This window comes from Cheilinus undulatus, linkage group 17 (assembly GCF_018320785.1).
Source record: "Cheilinus undulatus linkage group 17, ASM1832078v1, whole genome shotgun sequence".
Taxonomy (NCBI): Eukaryota; Metazoa; Chordata; class Actinopteri; order Labriformes; family Labridae; genus Cheilinus; species Cheilinus undulatus.
The window spans coordinates 4,508,508-4,525,017 of NC_054881.1; the positions used below are offsets into that span (position 1 = coordinate 4,508,508).

General features: G+C 39.9%; 1 protein-coding gene across 1 annotated transcript in view; it reads right to left on the reverse strand.

Annotated features, from left to right (window-relative positions):
- Positions 1-16,510, reverse strand: part of zmiz2 (zinc finger, MIZ-type containing 2) — a 51,062-nt gene that overhangs the window by 25,190 nt on the left and 9,362 nt on the right. Inside the window, exons 2-3 of the mRNA XM_041811010.1 lie at positions 8,668-8,771; positions 5,053-5,170 (exon numbers count right to left, since the gene is read on the reverse strand). Of these exons, the coding sequence (XP_041666944.1) occupies positions 5,053-5,170; positions 8,668-8,717 (168 nt within the window). The 5' untranslated portion in view covers positions 8,718-8,771. The remainder of the gene's footprint in view (positions 1-5,052; positions 5,171-8,667; positions 8,772-16,510) is intronic.

Sequence of the window (16,510 nt, forward strand, 5' to 3'; positions counted from 1 at the left end):
ACAAGTAAACCCCACTTGTAGCTTCCCACTCATTCTCCTTAAATAACACTGATGGGTCTGGTCCGTTCTCAGACCAATCTGGAGAGTCGGATGGACCAGCCTGATGACAGACATGGAGTCAGGCTGATCCATCCGCTTTGCAAGGTTACAAATTTCATAAGATGTGGGAGAAAAGCAGTTAAAAGTGGTCTTTTTGGTTCACAACACCAGCTACTCGCAAAGCATTCTGGGATCACTTTCAATGTAAACCAGAAGGGCCAATTTTAACAGCTTTTCTCACTGTATAGCAGTGATCATCAACTGGCGGCCTGGGGGCCACATTAGGCCTGCCACAGCTTCCCATCTGGCCCCCAAAAGATTTTTAAAATCAGAAAATGTGCAGAGGAAAAATATTTTGTGATATTTAGGGCATGTCATTTCATGTTTGATCCATTTTACAGAAATTCACCCATTAGTCATTATTAGTGAATACGCTGCATGATAAAGACATACTCATGAATTTGTTCTTGATTAAAGCGGCTGTCTCCCATGTCAACTTTCCACTTTAGGCACTTTGAGAGTTCAGTTTTTTTCTGCCATAGAGCCACCACCATGGACTGGTTTCCTGACCGTTTCCTACCAATCACAACACGGCATTTCAGCATCAAACCCAGTGATGACAACATGCTAGCCTCAGAAATATATCGACAAAATATCACAATCGCCCCCTAGTGGCAGCTGCAGTTTAGGGGATTGACACTCATTGTCAAAGGGAAAAATAATTTACATTTTTGAAGAAAAAAGAAGAACTAAACAATTATGACAGTTGGGCCAAAATATTTAGTTAATTTTCTAAAAATTTTGTTAAATTTTGTAAAATTTGTTAAACTTTGGAAGTGGCCCCTTTAGTGTCTTCCAAGTAAAAACCGGCCCTTGTAGAAATGTAGTTGATAACCCATGCCATATAGAGTGAAGTTGTTTTTTTACCTCTATTGACCAAGAAAACCACAATGCGATTAAAAATCTGTATTTCAAGAGTGCCCAGCACGGCTGACAAAGTTATAGACAGATAGAAAGCAGCCATACATACAAGAAAATATTTGTCTGAATTGGGTCACAATCATGAGAATCACGAGAACTGCAACAGTTGTGTCTGCTTCCAGGTCATCCAGCATCCTCTTTAAAGCGTCCAATGAGACCAAGTCTTAAGTTTCAGATCCTTTTGTAATTCATTCCAGGCAAAGGGAGCAGCAAACTTGAGCAACTTTTTCCAATCCCAGTTCTGACCCTTGGGGCAGACAGTAGGAAATCAAACTGAGGACAAAGAAGGTGGGTTTTATTGAAAAGGCTCCCTATTTTATAACAAATTTGCAGTGGAAGAATGCGGGGCAGAGCTGCACGACTCGACTCCACCTGGAAATGTCTAGTTCGGCCAAAAAGTCATGGGGTTGGGGCGGCAGAGCGAGCAGCCGATGTCAGAGAATAATCGTGGTCCATAATGCACAAAACATGAATGAGGTACAGCAACAGAACAGCAGCTTCATACAGCAGCTTACTCTTCCTTACAGGATTCTTCCACTCATTATCGAGTGTCTCCAGGACATGTGTGAGGCTCTGTCAAAGCAGCTAAAATGCACTGTTACAACTATAAAAGGAAGAATTTCTCCAGCTTTAAAAACTGTTGGAAATATCTGAGCTGAAGTTTTTTTACATTACAGAGCAAGCACTTCATTATATCTTTAACTGGTCAAAAGTTTATGTGTTATTTCCTTGTAACTTTTTCTGAATAGACCTTATTATTTGAGAATTAACGTTGTGAGAAAAAGGCTGCAATTAAAGTTATTCTTGCAGCGTTAAGCCTAAAAGCCCAAGCTGTTTTTCATTAATTCGGCTCGTTTTAGTCCATTCAAACACCAAAATCCCCAAATATTAAGTTTTTTCTTATTTATAACAAAGAATTTAATCAGTTTATTCCATTTTTGCACACCAATCCAACTTATTTTGCCTTAAAAATGACTCTAGTGGATTAACATCGAATCTGGCTCTGAGTTTGGATGATTAACTGTTATTTCAAATTCTAACCAAATATGTTTAACTGCTCTCTTTGGACAAATTTTAAGGAATCTTTACCAAATTTTGTAGAAAACATCTTCAAGCCACAACAGATAAATCTGCAGTTACAGAATTTTAATATTTGTTTAAGTTTTGTCGCAGTTTGCTCTCAACTTCATCTGAATCTGCCTTTTTCTGCTTCTCTTTCATTACAGCTCCACTAGTCAATCTATTTTCTTACTAAGTTCTCTTTTGTCTGTATGAATAAAAATGACCAGAGACACTAGAATTAAAAGAAATGTCTTCCTGCACAGCTCTGTGTTCAAATATAGAAAGTGTTGGTATGTGAAGATTGTCTGGATGTTTAAATCAAATGCTATCTGTTTGATTTATGGCAGCCTCTCAGAATTTAGTTTAGGAGATATTTCCCAGGACAGCAGAGTCGTTAAAGCGCTTTAACTCCCACTCTTTCGAGAAGAACCAAATATGTACGACTCAGATTTAATAAAGCTGTGAGAATCACACCAAAAAATGCTCAGAGGGGCGGAAAGAGGAGTAAGAGACTCTTCTTCTGCAAGTGAAGAATGAGACGCATTTATCATCAGCTCACTCCTACTCTCTGCTGTGTGTAGGAGTGACCTTCAAGAGCAGCTTTAAAGACTTTATTTACAACTTTATTAAATTAAAACAGAGCTAAAGCACGGTGGCTAGCAGCGTCTGAGAGGTATACGATGTCCAGACAGTGAGAGGTGGGCCTAAAGGGTCTAGATATGAAGCTACAATGAGGTATAAGGTCACTGCAACTAAACAATAAGTAAGTGAACTCTGATGTTGTACCTACAAACTTTGTTTAGTTTATTCTTGAATCAGAGTGGACATTGGTGCAGAGTAAAGGTGGTCGGTAGTGCAGTAAACCATATTAGAATTAAGTGTTTAAAAAAACAAAACAAAAAAACATAATATCCCTTTAACTATGGTCATGAAAAACCTGCTGTGCCATGTTCATAATAAACTCCTTCAGAGTGTGTGTCTGTTTCTAGCAGCAGCACCACCTGTGATTGTAGAAACTATAAAAGTGATGGCAAAACTCCTATAATTTGTTAGTTAACCTGTCTGGGACTCTTCAGACGTGCCAATTAGGATTTGGCGGTATTCCTTATTTAATAATGTCAAACCTTCCCAAGTTTTCCTGTGGAATATAGTTCACTGCCAGGTGTTTAAAAACATATTATAAAAAAACAGGTGGACCAAGCACTTGGCTGCATGCATGCACAAGCACACCAGGCAGGGCCTGAGCATGTTTCATTCAATCCTTTAACAAAATGTGAGCGAACTAGATGTAATTTATAGTTGCAGCATTGTTTTCACACTTCACAGTGAAGCAGAGTTACTTCAGGATGGCCCATTTGCCATCTGTATTTTCCGACATGTTTCAGTATGTAGCCTTTATCAGGGTCATGACCCTGATAAAAGCTCTCTTCAGCTGTTTCAGGACAGTTTTTTGTTTGTTAGTATTAATCCAGTGTAGAAATCCAAGGTGGAATTGGAAAAACTAAAGTTAATTAGCAAACTTTACGAGCTGAAGACAGAAAACGTGATGCGTTCAGGTAACCTCAGTAAATTAGACGATTGTATTCTATATATTATGATGTGTTTAAATGTCACATAAAAATGGAATAATTTAGTTTTTAATGCGAAACTTCAATAAATACAGTTGTGAATATGTGTTTATATTTGAAGGATATACAACAGATGTGACAGACTGAATCTTAGCTTTTTAACTCAAGCACTACTCAGCTAAGAACACTAGTAGTTTCAATATTTGCCCTTATTTTGTCTTTCAACCAAACTATGAAAGTATCGGTAAAGACTTAGATCAGCACTTTCAATGTGCTGTATATAGAAATAAAAGAATAAAAACACTTGATAATATCAATCTTTAAAAATCTACAAACAGAAAGATATACTATTTAAAAATGATGTGATTGGGAGCGCAGATGGTTGAGCGGTTTAAGGCGCTACCCATGTACACGGGCGGCCCGGGTTCGAATCCGGCCTGTGGCCCTTTGCCGCATGTCTCTCCCCACTCTCTCCCCTGTTTCCTAGTCTGTCCACTGTCCTTCCTCTATCAAATAAAGGCATGAAAAGACCCAAAAATAAATCTTAAAAAAAAAAATGCTGTGATTAATCATGATTATTAACAGCATTTGCATAGTGATGCATTAACTTGATTCATTTTTTTAAAAGAGTAACAGCACTAATTTTGAGATATTGTTTCATTGATTTAGTGAGCTTTAAGCCATAATCTTCAAGTTTACAACTAAATTCTTGAAATATTTCACGTTGTATGAGATGAAAAAATTAACTTTACATGATATTCTATGTTTTTAGAACCTGTAAATTCTTTTTTAAAAATTGATTGGGTTTTTTTTTTTTTTGACTCTCCAAAAGAAACATTTCCAAAAAGACTGAATGCAACAAGTAAAGAGCTTGCATTATTACCATACACCATGAGATAATTTGGGGAAGATGTAATGCTTCTTAAGAAACTCTGCCATTGTGTTCTTGAGATATTGAGTTCTAAGAATGACCCCAGAGAACACAATGCCTTTAGACCTGACTGTCGCCACTGCAGGGGCATAAAAACAGCCATGTGTAGTCAACCTACATCTTATTCATGAAATGTAAGTATCAAAAAAAAAATCCTTGACTGAAGCCTTGATGACTCTGGTGACAAACCCCCCCAAAAACAGAACAATTCTCCACCGATCTCTGATAATTCCTGTTTCACATCTTCATTAATCCTCATAATACATTGTCACCACAGAAATGATTATTCATGCAGCTTTACCTCAGATAAAACATGAAAAACCGTTCTTTTATTCCAACAGTCTGATTCATGATGACACACCAAAAAGGAAAGCTTGAATATTCACCCTGCTGTCACTGGTTTTGTTTGATTATTCCACATAAAAACAGTAGGATAAGAGAAATGTCCCCGGGTGCTGAGACATGTGTTACCTGGCTGTGTGTGGGATTGGTCACGCCCCACACTGTGGTTACTACAGAGAGAGATCCTGCGTGCTGATTGGTGCCTGGTTGCCAGGAGACTGGGTCATTTAGGAAGGGGCCGTCACTGCTGCAGGAGGAGAAGGAGCCGAGTTACTGGGATGGTCGGTGAGGTTCAGAGGAGAGCATTCAACCAGAAACGAATAATATCACAGAATCACAGAGAGGGGTTTAATATCTGCTCATTAAAGTGAGTTTAAGAGCCTGACGGGGATTATTTACCGTGTAAAAACGCTGAGACAGAGCTGAGTAAATACAACATTTACACCTCAGAGAGATTACAGTTAACCCAGGCATGTTTTATTCAGCTGACGGCTGGGGTTACCCTCTGCTTCCTGCTTTAACGGTGATCCACCAGCACGGCGTCGTTGAGATATCACATTAGCAGGGTTAATCAGAGGGGAATTTCAATCATCCATCAACCAGAATCTATTTTTACTCTTATTCTGGTGCCTTAAAGACTCCTTTACAAATCAAGATTCATAAGAACAGCAACAAGGGGCTACATGCTTGGGCAATCTTGCAGATTCATTATTTAAATTCCCCCCTTTGTTGGTATCTTTTCCCCTCTTTACTCATGTTAACGTCCATTTTCTGTGTTTTTAGGGGGCAGAATCCTCAGATTTATTTCAAATAAACAGGATCAAACCCGATCCCTGCTCTGTTTGTTCTTTCTCCTTGTTTCTGTGAGTCTGCTTGTCGTGTCAGTGAGTTGGCAGCACGTCTCTCTGCTTTCATGGCTTTTCCGGAGAGAAATAGAGCAGTCAGAAGGCTTTGTGGCTGCACTCAATTAAAGAGCGTTTTGGCTTGAGTAAACCTAATCAACATGCTTCCAAAAAAAGGCTGAACACACAACACTCGACAGTCGATTGACTCGACAGTTGGTGATTAAGGTTTTGAAGCGACTGAACCCTGTCTGGTGGAATTTATTTATTCAGATTCTCTTTGTTACTTTAACGATGGTAAACAGAGGAAACAAGCTGTTGAGGCTCCACCTGCACGCCTGCTTTTGGATCACTGTCATCCACCATTAAGTTCAATTTGTGTCTTCTCTTTAGCTCATTTCTGCACGCACTTAGAGATACTGGCAAACCAGTCTGGGATTGAATGCAGCATGAACAAGGAAAGCCACTTTTAACAGCTTTTCTCCCTCATTATTTAAAACATCCTTGAAACCGAAACTTCAGTTTACCATGTAGTGAATATACACGATGTAGTGCAGTTTTAAATATTACCCTCCATGCAAAATGTAGAAAAGCATGCTTCTTCTAGACTAGGAAATGTCTAGTGGGGCCACAAGTCAGGAGTTCAACTTTACAGGGGAGCTTGGGCAACAAAAGGCACAGCAAATATTGAGCTGACTCGATCAAAATCTGCTGCTGTGAGGGGCAAGTGTAAGCAAGCAGTCAGGAAATTTTCAGGTCAGGTTATCCTGAATTTTTTTCTACTCTGACATGAAAAAGGAAGTCAGATAACAACCCAAATGTCACCTGTATGTGTCCGTGTCATTAATGTGGAGCACAGTAAATAGGCAAAGGGTATGTTCTGCTTTCTAACTTCTCAACAGCAGCTAAAAGTGGTCGTTCTGTCGTCCTGTCTGAGGCTTTAACATGAGTTGCAGCAACTCGTATTACAACGGCTTAAACAACAGATTAAAGGTGTTTTAACTCATGACTCGCTCGTTTTACGTCCATGATGACAGAGAATAAAGAGTGACAGCGAAGCTGACTGTAAACACAGTGACTGCTGCTTAAGCTAAGTTAAATCAAGGAAACTCCCTTTCACAATAAAAGTCCGTAGTTGTTGTTTTCCTCAAGTACTTTAATCGTAAACACCCACTACAGATTACTACAGATTATTAACCTTGCAAAGCAGATAGATTCGCCCGTTTCCATGTTTTTCACTGGCAAATCCTTTTTGCAAAGCTCCCGTCTGAACCGTTTGAGCCCAGTTAGAAAGTGATGGGACCAATCAGCGTCGAGGGGCAGTACTTTTGGGCGCAGCAACGTAAGCAAGCAGCAACAAGAGGCCGGTGCAATTATGGCGGAAGAGATTAGCGTGGATGCTGCTAAAGCACCGTTTTGTCAGAACTTGTCGACATTTCTTCATTAAGAGAAGAACAAAGAACAGCAGTGAGTTGTTTTCTTTTCAAAAATGACAAAAGTCGTGTCCTGACATGTCTATAGTCGGCATGGTTCACGTTATGCAGTTTTCTATGGAGTTTACCCCTCGGTAGCAGCTACGTCATGTGTTTTGTTGCTCTTATTGGCCCGTAAAGATGTGACAGACAGAACATTCATCCAATCACCCTCCGTTTTTATTTCAAAGGCTCTGCCCTTTCCGAAACGCCGTCTATGAGTGGTTTACCAGATGGATACGTGAAAAAATCCATCTGGCGGGCCAGGTTAACAGATTTATACATTTAATCTGAAATCATTACGTCTGCGACCTGTTTCTATGTGAAGCAAGAACAAAATTCTAATAGATTTACTGGGTGTAATACAAAAGGGGTTTTTTGCATTTTAAAATATGTTTTGGTCTTGGAATAAGAAATTAATATCTACAAATAATGTCTACAAATAAGTTTTAAAAAACAATTATTCAACTAAGCTTGATATTTCTTGGGATGGCAGAAGGGAGTTACAGATGTGAAGTTTTCAAACATGCTGAGTGTGTTTACAGTCAGCCTCACTGTCACTCTTTATGGCGACTTCTCCAACCACGCTAAACGCCACAACCCACTTCTTTGAATCAACACATACTTAAAACGAGCGAGTCATGAGTCAAAACTCCTTTAAACAGGTGTTTTAGCCATTTTAATATGAGTCGCTGCAGTTAGTATTACAGCAATAGACAGGTCGACAGAGTGCAGCCACTTCCTTACTGTAAAATAAATCTTCATATATGTCGTACAGTTTTCCCTGTCCTATGTAAACTCTTTTCCCAAACAAGTGACAGAGCCATTCAACAAATAAGGCAGAATGGGAACAGTTACGCTGAATGTAAGCCCTGTTCACACTTTTTAAAACACCTGAAAATTCCCTGAATTTACCAACATGAGCTGCATGTGTGAATGTAACAGCAGAGTTTCCTGCCCTGACTTTACCCTGAAATATCCCTGCCAGCCCCCTGAGCTCTCCTTGGATTTCCTGGAAAATTCAGAATGACCTACTCTGAAAATTTCCTGACTTGCTAGCTCACACTTGTCCCTCACAGCAGGAAGTTTTCCTGCAGTTTGCATGTCAGCTTGTATGTCAGACTTTCAGGAAAAAAGTATATTTTTAATTTTCAAAAATCTTGATTTATCAGTAAAAATGATTTATTGCAGAGGCCTAAGTTAAACTCTCCTCATAGTGTCAGTCAGCTGGACTGTCCTTAAATTTCCTAGACATTATCAGAGTGCATGTCTGAAAACAGCGTAGGTGAATCCAGGAGACCCAAAGCAAACCAGACTCTGTGAGAGTCCTTTGAGGCCACCAACAAATCACCACAAACACCACAGAGCAGAGCGGGCGAGGTGTCACACGGTTCACACGAGGACGCCGATAATGTCACTGCTGTGTGTACCTTTGTGGAGTGGGAGGAAGGGAGGGTTTCATGGAGTTGAGGGGGTTCATCGGATGGAGGGGGGATCATGGGAGAGCCCCCACTGTCGTCGAGAGGCAGCCGCCCTGAGAGAGAGAGAGAGAGAGAGAGAGAGGAAGAGGGCTCATTTACCGCACAGCAACAATTTATCATGACTACAGCCCACAGTGAGCGCACAAAGACACAGCGCCCTCCCACTCACAGCCACTCACTTTAATCTGTGAGTGTGTGTGCACATCAAACCGTTAGCCTATCACTGACTGCTGCAGCTCTGATACCTCTCAAAAAGACCAGGGGGAGGGGTGCTGGATGCTAAATTTAGCTCGCTGATTTCAAAAGGAATTTAAGAGAACAGAGATGTGAAGAGGCAGCTTCTTCTCTCAGCTGAACACCGACCAGCCATCACACAACATAGGGTTGGGGGATGATGACAAAAAACAATCATCTGTTTAAAATGTTTAGTCTGAGCAGGGAAATAACATTTAATCTAACTTACACTGATAGTAAAAATAACATTGATACCTGTTTGACACCACAGCAGCAAAAACAGAAGTCCTAGACAGCTGATACTGGGTCATGTGTTGCTTTGAGTTATCAACTGCAGGCAAGAAAGACAGAGTGGCATCACTCATTTAGTCACTGATAGGATTTAAGTCCAATCTGTGGCAGCCACTGTTGTACAATATCAGACTAAAGTTAGCTAACACAGGTATAAACACACCTTTTTTATTGTGAAGAACACCAGGTGTCTCCTGTGCAAAGAGAGTCAAGCAGAGCTGAGAGGAGTGGTATAGATTTTGCAGATATTTAAGGCTAATTTGTTATTTATACTGTCGATATGTAGGGTTGATATGCTGGCTGAAAATATGTGGAGAATTTGATACCAATATCATGCTAATACTACGGTGCAATCCTAATTTAGAGCTATCAGAAACTTCAGCAATGAGGCGCTGATAGCGGTTAGCATGCACCTCATACACATGGACAGTCTAGGCCTGTTTTCCTGTTTTGTTTTTTCTTGAACAATTTTACACAAATGTAGTAATTTCTGCTCTATTATAATCTTTAATACTTTTTATAGAGGCCTAACGTGGCGTATACTTCATTTGTCATTTTGCAATACAGTGAGATTGTAATTTTCTTAAATCTGTGGCATGTGATGTTATAGTGATTAATTTACATTGTTTCTGGTTAATTGCAAGGTTGATTCTGAAAAATGTAGGAGTTGAGGCAGAGTGGCTTCATAAAAATAGGAAAGGGGGCTGAAAAAGAACAACTTTTCTGCTTGAACCATGGACGGCTTAGATTTTTATCTCATGTGAGACGGCAGGCTGCAGTCAAATGGGGTACGAGGCAGTGGACTTTTCTCCCCTCTGTTTATCTGAAGAGCCTGTATCAGACACCACTCATGAGGGGAGAGGGTTTTTTTATCCATGAATGGTCTCATAAGGCAGTGGTTTGAGCCGAGAGAGGAGCGGATATCCTCTTTACCTCGGCTGCAGCTACCACTAACTTGTTGCGCAGCTTGGTGCAGGAGGAGTTTCAAAATAAAAGCGTACCTGAAATGTAATGCTGCAGATCAGTGGTTCTCAACCTTCCTTTCTTAGTGCCCCCCTGTACTCATATCTAAGAAAAGCTAAGCCCCTAAGGAGTCACTTGGAAAAGTAAACATCAATTTTAATTGTTTTCATTGGCCAACATTCACTTGTTTTTGAAAAAAGATCCATGTATACGCTATCCATGATTACAACAGCATTTTAGGACCACTCTTTAAATAATAAGAGGATCTGTAAATTTTCAAGAAAAATTCTGAAGCTAAAAAGTTGTTAATTTACAAGAAAAAAGATTTTTTTAACAATCAAATGTACATAAACAAACACTTGAATTTTTGAGATTATAAAATTGGAAAGTCAAAATCAAACCACAGCTTGGTTTCTATTAAATGTATGTCTTAACAACCACAGTAAATTTATGATTTGAAATATCTGTGTGTTTCAATGTCAGTATTAGAGCTGAACGATTTGAGAAAATAATGTAATTGCGATTTTTTTTCCCAATATTGAAATTGCATTTGATATCCAATTATTTCTGAAGTTCCTCATCTTATGTATTTTCCAACAAACACAAGCAATGAATCATTCTATATATTCTAACCAACATAATTTAAGATAAATCTAGGGCTAAACTATTTTGAAAAAAAATCTAATTCTGATGATTTCGAGTCATGTTGCAAATCGGACATGAATTCTTGTATTGAAGGAAGTGATAATTTTAATGTAATTCTCATGTTCAATAAGAAAAATGTACAAAAATGAAGAAAGTAGGATTTTTTTTTGTAGACTATTCTTTAAAAATGGCACTGAAATGATTGCATGACATGTAATGCATAACATCCCTGCTGCAAAACAAAAGGTTTTAAACTGGTATTTTCAGGGCAAAGAAATATTGTACCTTCTGCGATTTGAAAATTGCAGCGCTCCATATTGCGATTTAATGTAATTTGCTATTAATTGCCCAGCCCTAGTCAATATTAAAGACTTAATATACTTGGAAAATTCAATGTTTTTTCTTGTTAATTTACAACTTCTTAAACTCTGAAAAAAAATTCTGTAAAATTCTTCGTTTGTTTTTTGTAAATATACAACTTTATGATCTCAAACATTTCTATTTTTTTCACTAAAAAGTTTCAAGTTTTGCTAAAAAATGAACAGATTTTCTTGGTTTTTTTCCTTTTAGGGTGGCCTTAATATGCCTTTTTATATTTTATTTCTGATCCTTATTTTCCCTGTAAAAGAATATATGTACATCTAATTTTTACAAGGTCAAAGGAGACAGGGTGCTGTGTCCCCCCATCTCTCCAGGCATCGTCCCAGAGGACCCCTCTATAATGCACACGTCTAACCCGGAGGTCCTAGGTCCCAGACACCCAGGTATCAAAAAGAAAAGGAACTAGATAAGTCTCTAGCCATATATTTGACCTAAACAGAGAGAGAGAGCACCGTCTAAACTGCACAAATACGTTGGGAACATTTGGAAAAGTGAGTGGAAGCTGCGAGAAGCAGAGAGGTTTAGTCTGCCTGCAGTTTTTGATGATTAAAAATGAAATATTGCCCAATGCTGAGTGTCTATTTAAGCTGCACTGGTATCAAACATGGTTTCAACATCATCTAAATTTTAGGGAAAATAGAAATGCTAATGATAAATGATAATTTATCCCCATTACTTTTACTGAGCACTCGGCCCAGCATCTATATTTCAATCAACATAAACTTCATCAATACAAACACTATTGTCTCACCCTTTATCTCACATAAAAATATACTGATAGGTCTTAAAAATGTGACATATTTCCCAGCCTTAACGCATCACACATGAACACAAAGAGAAGGAGCATCTTCTCCTCCATTTTTGGCTCGTTTAATAACCCCCATGTGTGTTTTCTTTCCTGCACATTTCCCTCCTTTTGCACCAGATGTTTGCATTATTCCCCGTGAATCCCGCCGCCTCTCGCTAATGATTTCCTTTATCTGACGGGAACCGACTGACATGCAAATTCTCCAACATCCTCCCCCCTTTCTTCTTCTCTGGTTTCCTTTCTTGCACTTTGCAGATTTGGGTCACACATCTTCTGTAGCAGGAGGATAAAGGAGGGGAGGCGGGGGGGTTTGCTGTGATCACGACTGTCGTACCTGATTTCAGCAGCCTCCAGACAGGAATTTAAGTCTGATATGAAACTGAATCAATACCCTTTATAATGCCACAGCAACAAAAACAGACGTCTGAACCAACAATTACTGGGTTATTTCTAGTGTAAATGAGCACTAATTGCATGTTTCTTTTCTGTGTTTTTGTTAGGAATACAGCTGTAGTTACAGAGCTTCTGTACTGTTGATATGATGGATAAAATAACAGATTTCAGCATTTTAAACCTTGTGGTTTTGATTTGTTAGACCACAGTGGCTTTTAACTGAGTCAACTGGAAAAAAATCTTACATTTCTTTTCAAATTTAGCTGAAACAAGCAACTTAAAGAAATATAGTTTGAGAGGAGATCCAGAAATCTTCCAGGAATTGTTGCTCAGAATGTGCTGCTGTTAAATTGTGTAGCAGGGTTGTCACAAAGCTGGAATTTTGAACTTTTATACGAGGTTGTTATAACTTTTCAAACCACATGTTTTAGACAAAACCATGTCTGAAATCCTGGTGATCATCTGTACCAAAAACTACAACAACTTTCTGATCTACAGTCATATTTTTAACCAAAAGCTGCAGCGAGGGAAAGACGGCGCTGCTGAAATTGTGCAAACATTTTGGCAAGGTCTGAACTGTTGCCAACGTACTTATGCAGCGACAGTAACAGGTGTTTGCCTGCAGTTTTTGGTGATTAAAAACAAAGAAACAAACAAATATTCATAGATTACAGTCACATGACTGGTATGGAGGGACAAAAAGCAACCATGCACACCTATATGGAGCTGCAGCATTGGCACTAAGCAAACCAGATTTTGAATTTTATCGAATCTCTCCTGCTTAAGAAAAAAAACCTACTAATTCAGACTCAAAACAAATCTTACTCTAAATTTATGACTGATATTTAACAAAAGGAAAGTGGTTTTCCATTCTGGCATGAAAGTATAAGCTGTAAACTCCTCTTTGGAAGAGGACTGTGAGGTTTATAGGAGTATTTAGTAGGAAGAGTGAGTGTTTTATTGGATTTTCTATCAAATTTTAAAGTAAACACTAGATCCTCGTGTCCTCCAGAGAGGATAAGCACTCAGTTTGAGGCCTCTTAGCCCAGCTGGGCCCTTAATACTGGCCTAGACAAGTCAACTATGCAGATGAGGACCAGCAAGGAGCAAGAACTTCACCAGGGCTGTCAAATAGGAACTGTCCTCCGCCCATGTTTTGTTGAGTTTGTCCCAGAGACCTCCAGAAAACTGAACAGTGATCTCCAGTGTCTCCAGGGCTTTCCCACTTTCCCAATCACCAGTTTTGCTGCGCTGGGAAAGCCAGCCAGCCAGCCCCGCCTCGTCAAAGCGGTTCACAGTGTACGATTTACCCCTTCTGCTTCTGCCCACTGGTAGATTTGTTATCCCTGCCTCTGATCAGACTAGAGCTACTGCAATCCGATAGTTGCGCACAGCCTGAGTTCTCACACTGATGACAAATCAGGACGGACCAGGATTACAACTTTGTCTGCACCTGCTTATACCAAAAGCTTTAAAACCATGTAAAGCCAATCTGATCAGATAGTGTGGAGATCAGACTGATGAGATCGAGGAGGGCTCAGAACGCCACAACCATGCTACCCTCAAACAGGTAGCAAGGTTGTGGTGGAAAAGCAAATCCGCCGCTGCGTTGAGCCGCCGTGCCGGAATGGAAAAGCCTGAAGAGACGTCCTCATCCTCACCTACCCTACAACACGGCCATAACAGCCCAAGCAGCAACGCCACCGTCAACCACCTCAGACCCTGTTTACACACCGTTTTTCAGGTGGTCGAGTGGTCAAGGCGCGCACCATATATGCAGGCGACCTGGGTTCGAATCTGGCCCGTGGCACTATTTCCTGCACGTCTCTCCCCGCTCTCTTCCCTGTTTCCGACTCTATCCACTGTCCTCTCTCTAATAAAGGCACGAAAAAGCCCAAAAATAAATCTTTAAAGAAATAAGATGCCAACAGACTTTATGAGTGAAGGAAGCAGATGCAGCTTCTTCACCTGACGTATTTCAAGCCTTTCCTTAGACTGCATTGGGGCGGCGAGGTACCAACATGAAGCACAGAAGTCTGCCTTGTACTTCTGTATGGTAGGTAACGGATATCTTGGTACTGGTACTACATTGGTACAAGATTTCGAAACCCAGCAGCATCAGGTACTCCAGGACTAGTGCCCACCCCACCACTGATCATTAAAGTGACAGAGACTCCATCATTTTTAAAACATTATTATAAAGAAGACACGTTTCCAGCCTTACTTCATTCAAACTGAACCTTACAGCTTCCTTCACAGCTAAACTGCACAAGGCAGCAGGTAGGGGAGGGAGGTGTGAAGATAGAACATGTAAGACGAGTGTTGTGTGTCTCTATGTGTGTGTTTAGTGTGTTTTTTGTGTCAGAATTGAACCCAGGCGGTGGCACAGTCTGTACCTGCTGCAGTCTGACTGAGACACGCTGTACTCACTCTCTTTCCTCGCCTCTTCTGACCTCCGCTTCCTCAACTCTTTGTCCTCTTACAACCGTCTGTTCTTTATGTTCTCTTCCTGTTTCTTCCTAACACACACATTTAAACAAGCCACACACGCAGATATACACACTCAGACAGAGAAAAACACACTGCAGCTGATAAATGAAGCCTCACCTGACCCCTGGGTTTATTATCATCATATTTGTTTGGGGTTGGATTCAGAGCTTTTCTTTTGCAGGCAAAAATGTTGAAAACAAGTGGAAACGTGTCTCTTTTCTTTGCTTTATAAAGCATTAAACAGTAAACTTTGAGCATATCAACAGGACTTAAAGCTACACCTTCAACTTTTGTTAATATTTGCTGCACAATTACAGAATAAAACACAACACAGATTAATAGAAATAATAAGAAAAGCCCAGTTTTCTTTCCTGTGGATGCTGGATCATGTCTGGTCCGGACTGAACAGGTCTAAAATTCAGGAGAGGTGCGGGACTGGAGATGAAACTCCACTTTTTATCAGGTAGTACCTTATAGGTGTAGATTTTACCTCAGCCTCAGTCATAAATCAGTTTAAAACCAATTTCTGCTAAATTTAGATTGTGAAAATAATCTAATTGAGATTTTTTTCCTAATCTTGTGCATTGTTCAACAAATACAGGCAATAAATCATCATTCTATATCGTAACCAACACAATATTAGATAAACTAGCTGATTGTGGCTCATATGTCAAATTTGATATTTGGTTATTTTACTTATACCTGTGTCACATACAGAGAATCATTCATGTTAAGCTGCCTCTACACTACATTCAGGAACTCTCATCACACATTTAACCATGTTATTGAAAAATGCATCTACAGTTTGACTTGTTGGAGAAGGCTCTGCTCTAAAGGTGCTCCCCGGGTTAGTCAGCAGCATGCTTTGGCTTTACATGGCACGGCTAGAAACCCCTGTATGGATAGAAACGTTTATGAGAATGGGTACTGAATAGGGGTGTAAAGGTACGTGTATTCGTACCGTACCGATTCAGTACGGGCCTCTCGGTACGGTGCAGACGTGAACTGAATGAATACATGTGGAATGAAGCTCATACACGGACGAAAAACCAGAGAACAACTCACTGTCACACTGTCCTGGCAACCACACAACCACAGCAAACGACAGCAACAGCCTGAATATTCCCAGATTAAAGCGTCCTGTTTAGGAACTCTTTGTTTCCCAGTAAAATACAACAGCTGACAAAGACAACAACAGTAGCGCTGACATTATTCAGCAGCTGTTTCACTGACAGCACGCTGTCCAGTGCACCAATCAGAGCATTTTAAAAAGGCTCCACCCAAACAAGAATGTCACTGTAATGAGGAGGAACAACAACAAGTCTCACCAGTTGGTTATGAATTTCCCATAATTTAAGATATTTTTATTATAACACTGGTGCTCTGACTCTGTCAATCAAATTAATTCTAACCTTCAACTATCAGCCTCAGAGGAGGGGGAGAGGAGACTCCATCATGTCTGCAGCTGCATCATAGGTAAAGTTATCCTCAGATTTCACACGGCTTTAACCTCTTTATCCGCCAAGATGGGCTGTGAAAAGTTCTCCCAAACTTTGTAGTAGGTCCCATTGGTTAAAAAAGTAATGA